Raw genomic sequence first — 7,037 nt, 5'->3', positions numbered from 1 at the left:
TATAAAAAGGCAACAGGTCAGTGTACCTGTCCTCATCAAAAATGGAAGGCAATGTTGCAGGAAGAGGAAGAGGGAGAGTGAGGATGAGAGGGGGAGCCCGTGGAGGAAGAGTGGTATGTAGAGGGAAAGGTAGACCTGGAGGCCGTGGAAGAATAGGGCCAAATTCACAGTATCTAATGAAATTCAAATTACATTGGTTGACCATGTTGTGAACCATGGGGCAACATTGAGAAAGGCTGGACAGAGAGTTCAGCCCGACCTCAGCAGATATACTGTTACAACAGTAATTTGGACATTTCGACAAGAGCACAGGTGAAAACTACTATTCTCTACCGTCTACAGTACAGTACAGTAAAATGTAGCCTACTATATGCATTAAATCAGTACTTTTTTTGTACACATTCACGGCAGTCCATTATTGAAACAATGTACTGTATTTCATTTGCTGAATACTTTCATTTGTCTCCACAAATGTATTTGCTGTGTTTACAGTATGTAGCCTACTATACAGTATTCAATTTGAAATATTTTCTGATTTTCTGCACAAAATGCAACCTTTACGTAGACAATGTGGAGAAATACAGGAAATATTTTGAGCAGTGTGCAGTACTGGTCTTGTGTGTTGTGTTTGGTCAACATATCTCTGACAAAATCAAGCAGGTTATATCATTAGAAAAGAATAGTTAGTGTTAAAGTGTTTTAAATTTTGCACAACAGTGTGTAACTGGTTCAAACAGAGTCCAATTTTATGAGCCATGTGTGTGGCATACAGTGACAGAAATTGGTTTTTATACATGATTGTATAGGTTTGAACAAAGTGTTTCATTTTGCCAAAAAATTGTAGGTGTCTGCTACTTGTGTATCTGGTTGTGTGAATCATGTGTTGTGTTTTGACAGTGAGCCCTGTTTTCAGTTGTGCTTTAAGCAATCGGAAAAAACTGTAATATCCCCTCCTCCCCCTGTACAGATTGTGGCGGCCATCTTGGCGATCGCTGGCATTGTGATGATGACATACGCAGACGGCTTCCACAGTCACTCTGTCATCGGGATCACTCTGGTGGTGGCCTCAGCCTCAATGTCAGCCCTCTACAAGGTACAGCACACACACGGCTCAAAACCAGATCTCTACAAAACACAGCACACACATGGCTCAATACCAGATCTCTACAAGGTACAGCACACACATGGCTTAATACCAGATCTCTACAAGGTACAGCACACACACAGCTCAATACCAGATCTCTACAAGGTACAGCACACACATGGCTCAATACCATATCTCTACAAGGTACAGCACACACACAGCTCAATACCAGATCTCTTCAAGGTACAGCACACACACGGCTCAATACCAGATCTCTACAAGGTACAGCACATACATGGCTCAATACCAGATCTCTTCAAAGTACAGCACACACACGGCTCAATACCAGATCTCTACAAGGTACAGCAGCCTCTACTCTAGATCTCTTTAAAGTTGGCCCCTAGAAGCATCTCATTGTGTAGAGAGCATCAGCTGTGTGGTCCTCCGTCATAGTCAGAGCTAGCATGAGTAGCATGCTCTTGAAGCAGCAGAGGCAGAGCTAGCATGAGTAGCATGCTCTTACAGCAGCAGAGGCAGAGCTAGCATGAGTAGCATGCTCTTGAAGCAGCAGAGGCAGAGCTAGCATGAGTAGCATGCTCTTACAGCATGAGAGGCAGAGCTAGCATGAGTAAAACTAGCATGCTCTCCACAGCTCTTTGGCATACACCTTCGAACTTTGATGATTATGACTCATCGATCCCTCCCTCCCTCTACCTCTCTTTCTTCCCCCCTCCTCCCTCCCCCTCCCTCCTCCAGGTGCTCTTCAAACTAGTGCTGGGCAGTGCTAAGTTCGGGGAGGCGGCTCTCTTCCTGTCCATCGTGGGCGGGGCTAACTTCCTCCTTCTCAGCTTCATCCCTGTCATCCTGTACTTCAGCCAGATGGAGAACTTTGGCTCCCCAGACCACATCCCCTGGGCTCACCTGTGTGGAGTGGCTGGCCTGCTGCTTGGTGAGGAGGAGGGTGATGGTGGTGGTGGTGGTTAAGGTGGTGATGATGTTAAGGATGATGATGGTGATTATGATAAAGATAGTGTTGATGAAGATGATAATAGTGATAGTGAGGATGATGACGATAATGATGATGACTTTTATAATGATGAAGGTGAGGATGATGTCGTATAACGATGAAGGTGATTGGAGTTTGGCTCTCTTTCCCCTAGCGTTCAACCTCCTGGTGAACTTTGGCATTGCCGTGACGTCCCCCACACTTATCTCTCTAGGCATCGTGCTCAGCGTGCCTGTCAACGCCAGTAAGTCCTCTGGGGGGGGAGGGGGGGTTTCAGTATAGTGTGTGTTTCAGGGTGTGTTTCAGTATAGTGTGTGTTTCAGGGTGTGTTTCAGTATAGTGTGTGTTTCAGGGTGTGTTTCAGTATAGTGTGTGTTTCAGTATAGTGTGTGTTTCAGTATAGTGTGTGTTTCAGGGTGTGTTTCAGTATAGTGTGTGTTTCAGGGTGTGTTTCAGTATAGTGTGTGTTTCAGGGTGTGTTTCAGTATAGTGTGTGTTTCAGGGTGTGTTTCAGTATAGTGTGTGTTTCAGGGTGTGTTTCAGTATAGTGTGTTTCAATATAGTGTATGTTTCAGTATAGGGTGTGTTTCAGTATGGTGTGTGTTTCAGGGTGTGTTTCAGTATAGTGTGTGTTTCAGTATAGTGTTTGTTTCAGGGTGTGTTTCAGTATAGTGTGTTTCAATATAGTGTATGTTTCAGTATAGGGTGTGTTTCAGTATGGTGTGTGTTTCAGGGTGTGTTTCATTATAGTGTGTGTTTCAATATAGTGTTTGTTTCAGGGTGTGTTTCAGTATAGTGTGTTTCAATATAGTGTATGTTTCAGTATAGGGTGTGTTTCAGTATGGTGTGTGTTTCAGTATAGTGTGTGTTTCAGTATAGTGTGTGTTTCAATATAGTGTGTGTTTCAGGGTGTGTTTCAGTATAGTGTGTTTCAATATAGTGTATGTTTCAGTATAGGGTGTGTTTCAGTATGGTGTGTGTTTCAGTATGGTGTGTGTTTCAGGGTGTGTTTCAGTATAGTGTGTTTCAGTATAGTGTCTGTTTCAGTATGGTATGTGTTTCAGTATGGTGTGTGTTTCAGTATAGTATGTGTTTCAGGCTGTGTTTCAGTATGGTGTGTGTTTCAGTATGGTGTGTGTTTCAGTATAGTATGTGTTTCAGGGTGTGTTTCAGTATAGTGTGTGTTTCAGTATAGTGTGTGTTTCAGGGTGTGTTTCAGTATAGTGTGTTTAAATATAGTGTATGTTTCAGTATAGGGTGTGTTTCGGTATGGTGTGTTTCAGTACGGTGTGTGTTTCAGGGTGTGTTTCAGCATAGTGTGTGTTTCAGCATAGTGTGTGTTTCAGTATGGTGTGTGTTTCAGTATGGTGTGTGTTTCAGTATAGTGTGTGTTTCAGTATGGTGTGTGTTTCAGTATGGTGTGTGTTTCAGCATAGTGTGTGTTTCAGTATGGTGTGTGTTTCAGTATGGTGTGTGTTTCAGTATAGTGTGTGTTTCAGTATGGTGTGTGTTTCAGTATGGTGTGTGTTTCAGCATAGTGTGTGTTTCAGTATGGTGTGTGTTTCAGTATGGTGTGTGTTTCAGCATAGTGTGTGTTTCAGTATGGTGTGTGTTTCAGTATGGTGTGTGTTTCAGCATAGTGTGTGTTTCAGTATGGTGTGTGTTTCAGTATGGTGTGTGTTTCAGTATAGTGTGTGTTTCAGTATGGTGTGTGTTTCAGTAGGGTGTTTTGTGTTTTTCAGTGGTGGACTTGTACACCTGTGAGATCAACTTCAACACGGTGCGGCTGATCGCGGTGTTCATCATCTGCCTGGGCTTCCTGATGCTGCTGCTCCCTGAGGACTGGGACCACTGCTTCATCCAGCTGCACACACGCCTGCGCCGACGTGACGAGCCAGCAGAGGGCGCAGGAGAGGCCGGGACCGGAACAGGGCTGACCTGGAGCCGGAGGGCTCGAACCTCCATGTCCACGTTTACACACTGACACACACACACACACACTGACACACACACACACTGACACACACACACACACACACTGACACACACACACTGACACACACACACACACTGACACACACACACACTGACACACACACACACACACACACACACACTGACACACACACACACACACACACACACACACTGACACACACTGACACACACACTGACATACACACACACACACACACACTGACACACACACACACTGACACACACACACTGACACACACACACTGACACACACACACACTGACACACACACACACACTGACACACACACACACTGACACACACACACACACACACTGACACACACACACACACACACTGACACACACATACACTGACACACACACACTGACACACACACACACACACACACTGACACACACACACACTGACACACACACACTGACACACACACACACACTGACACACACACTGACACACACACTGACACACACACACACACACTGACACACACACTGACACACACACACACTGACACACACACTGACACACACACACACACACTGACACACACACACTGACACACACATACTGACACACACACTGACACACACACACTGACAAACACATACATATACATTTACACACACATGTGACTGAGACAAACACACACAGACATTACTAACGCACACACACCCATTCTTGACACACACACACACGACTGATACACACACATGCACGCACTCTCAAACATGACAAAGAAACACAGCAGATACACACAGTACACACACTAACACACAGCAGAAACAGACAGTACATTAGTTGTCTGGACACTTGATTGCCATGACCTGCATGGTCATCCTCTGCCTGGAGCCCCGCCCCTGTTCACTCGCTTCCTTTCTTTGGACCAATCATATTCATTTATCCACCCGAGGCTGTTGATTGACAGCAGTGTCAGTTTTGGTTCATCAGAGATTGATATGGGCTAAAATAGGTGAGGTCAAGTACGGTTAGGTAAAGGCAAGTAGGGTCAGGTGTGGACAGGTTTGGTCAAGCAGGAGGAGAGTAGGAGAGAAGAGAGGAGAAAAGAGGTGAAGAGAGTAGAAGAGACAAAAGAGGAGAGGAGGAGAGGAGTGAATATAGGAGGAGAGGAGAAGAGAGGAGTAGAAGAGAGGAGGAGAAAAGAGAGGAGAATAGAGAGGAGAGAGAAGTGAAGAGAGGAGGAGAGAAGAGAGGAGAAGAGAGAGGAGAGAGAAGTGAAGAGAGGAGGAGAGAGAGGAGAGAGAGGAGAGGAAGGTGTGAAAGGAGCTGTCTGTACATCTGAGGATCAATCTGAACTCTCATTGGCTAGGAAGAGGAAGCCAGGATGTCTAGGACCAGGCTGATTGGTGTCCTGCTGGGCCAATGACAATGCCCGCGGCTCAGTCACATGACCTAGTCACGACAGCCTGGGCTCTATCTGCATCCTCTCCGGATCGATGTCTCCTTCTGGTCTGCCCTGGAAGCATCCTGGATCTGACATGAAAGGATTACCTACAGCTGAGTAGAACTACACGTTTGACCGTAAGCAGCTATGTTAGGTTAGAGACTTCTTCATGGGAGGAAGGAATGAATAAGGAAGGGTGCATTTTGTAGGGATGCATTTTTCTCAGAGATTTTTTAAATAGGCCCCCTGACCCTTTGATCAGTTCTCCTTCCCCCTTCCCAAAACAACTCAGCTACCCACAAGCCTCTTCTTGGGGGACACACCACCCGATTGTACCTCCGGCCAGTCATCTGTCAGATGAAACACAACCAGTCCTCACATCGCTCGTACCGTAATAGAAACAGCAGCAATGATACTTTTGATTGACATTCCCAAGGTCACTGAAGAAGCAGCTAGATGCAGAATTACAGTTTTACAGATAAACATAATAGTCCGTTGTGTACTGTCTGTAAGACAATGCTGGTGGGTACATACATTGTGGGTTATGAGCTAACCTGGCAACCCTTCCTTTAAATGGTGGACAGATGTATTATTTTCTTGACATTAGGAATTATAGAGTGAACAATGTGACATTAAGTGAATACAGGAAATAGGTCTCCAGGCTGTTACTGAGGACCTGGTTTGAGTTGACAGCTGAGCGGGGATTGGCTGAGCCGTGCCGTAGTCAGTTATCATCATCGTTAAGTTTCCATTAATCACATTTCTGAGGCAAGTTAACGAGCAGGAGGAGGCGAACGGGCTCACGACCGACACGGTGCCCTGAGGAGGGGGAGGGGGGCTGGAGACTGAACCTCTGCCTTGTGGTGAATGTATGACCATAGCTCCACCATGCACGCTCCTGGCATCCTGTATGACGGAGGCTACACTCAGACTACAGGAGCAGGCTGGACACGGCCACAGGCGCTCAGCAAACCAACCTGCTGTCCTCTGAACGCTTGATTCATCTTATTAACGGACATTTTTTTATTTTTGCATCTGTGGACGTCTATAGATCTACGTACAGAATGACAGTAGGGAGAAGTCAGTAAGTCAGTTAATCAGTCAACCAGCCAGTCAGCCAGCCAGCAGTCAGCCAGTTAATAACTCAGCCAGTTAGTCAATTAGTCAGCCAGTATGTCAACCAGTCAGTCAGCCAGCCAACCAGTCAGTCAGTCAGCTATCCGAAAGTAAAGTATTTAGCCAGTCAGTCAGTCAGCTATCTGAAAGTAAGGTCAGCCAGTCAGTCAGTAAGTCAATCAGTTGTCCATAAGTAAGCTAGTCAGCCAGTCAGTCAGTCCACCTCACTGCCTTGTCTTTGGTTTGCAATAGGAACAATACATGAGCACTGTTTCCTATTGTCATTCTTTATAATGACAATAAATAATAATATTGTATTCCTCTGGGATTATCGCTAGACATAAACGTAAACCTTTGTAAGGAATGATGATGATTTTTACTCTTAAATGCAACATATGATGATCACATTTGGGGAGAGAAACTACACT

The 7,037-nt window shown here is 45.3% G+C and overlaps 1 protein-coding gene across 1 annotated transcript in view; it reads left to right on the top strand.

Moving 5' to 3' along the window:
• The window catches only part of slc35f3b (solute carrier family 35 member F3b), a 41,172-nt gene extending 36,532 nt beyond the window's left edge, over positions 1-4,640 (top strand). Inside the window, exons 5-8 of the mRNA XM_062463015.1 lie at positions 968-1,093; positions 1,841-2,033; positions 2,245-2,334; positions 3,833-4,640. Of these exons, the coding sequence (XP_062318999.1) occupies positions 968-1,093; positions 1,841-2,033; positions 2,245-2,334; positions 3,833-4,074 (651 nt within the window). The 3' untranslated portion in view covers positions 4,075-4,640. The remainder of the gene's footprint in view (positions 1-967; positions 1,094-1,840; positions 2,034-2,244; positions 2,335-3,832) is intronic.
• The last annotated feature ends 2,397 nt before the right edge of the window (positions 4,641-7,037 follow it).

This window comes from Osmerus eperlanus, chromosome 6 (genome assembly GCF_963692335.1).
Source record: "Osmerus eperlanus chromosome 6, fOsmEpe2.1, whole genome shotgun sequence".
NCBI lineage: Eukaryota > Metazoa > Chordata > Actinopteri > Osmeriformes > Osmeridae > Osmerus > Osmerus eperlanus.
This window is presented reverse-complemented; position numbering and strand designations above follow the sequence as displayed.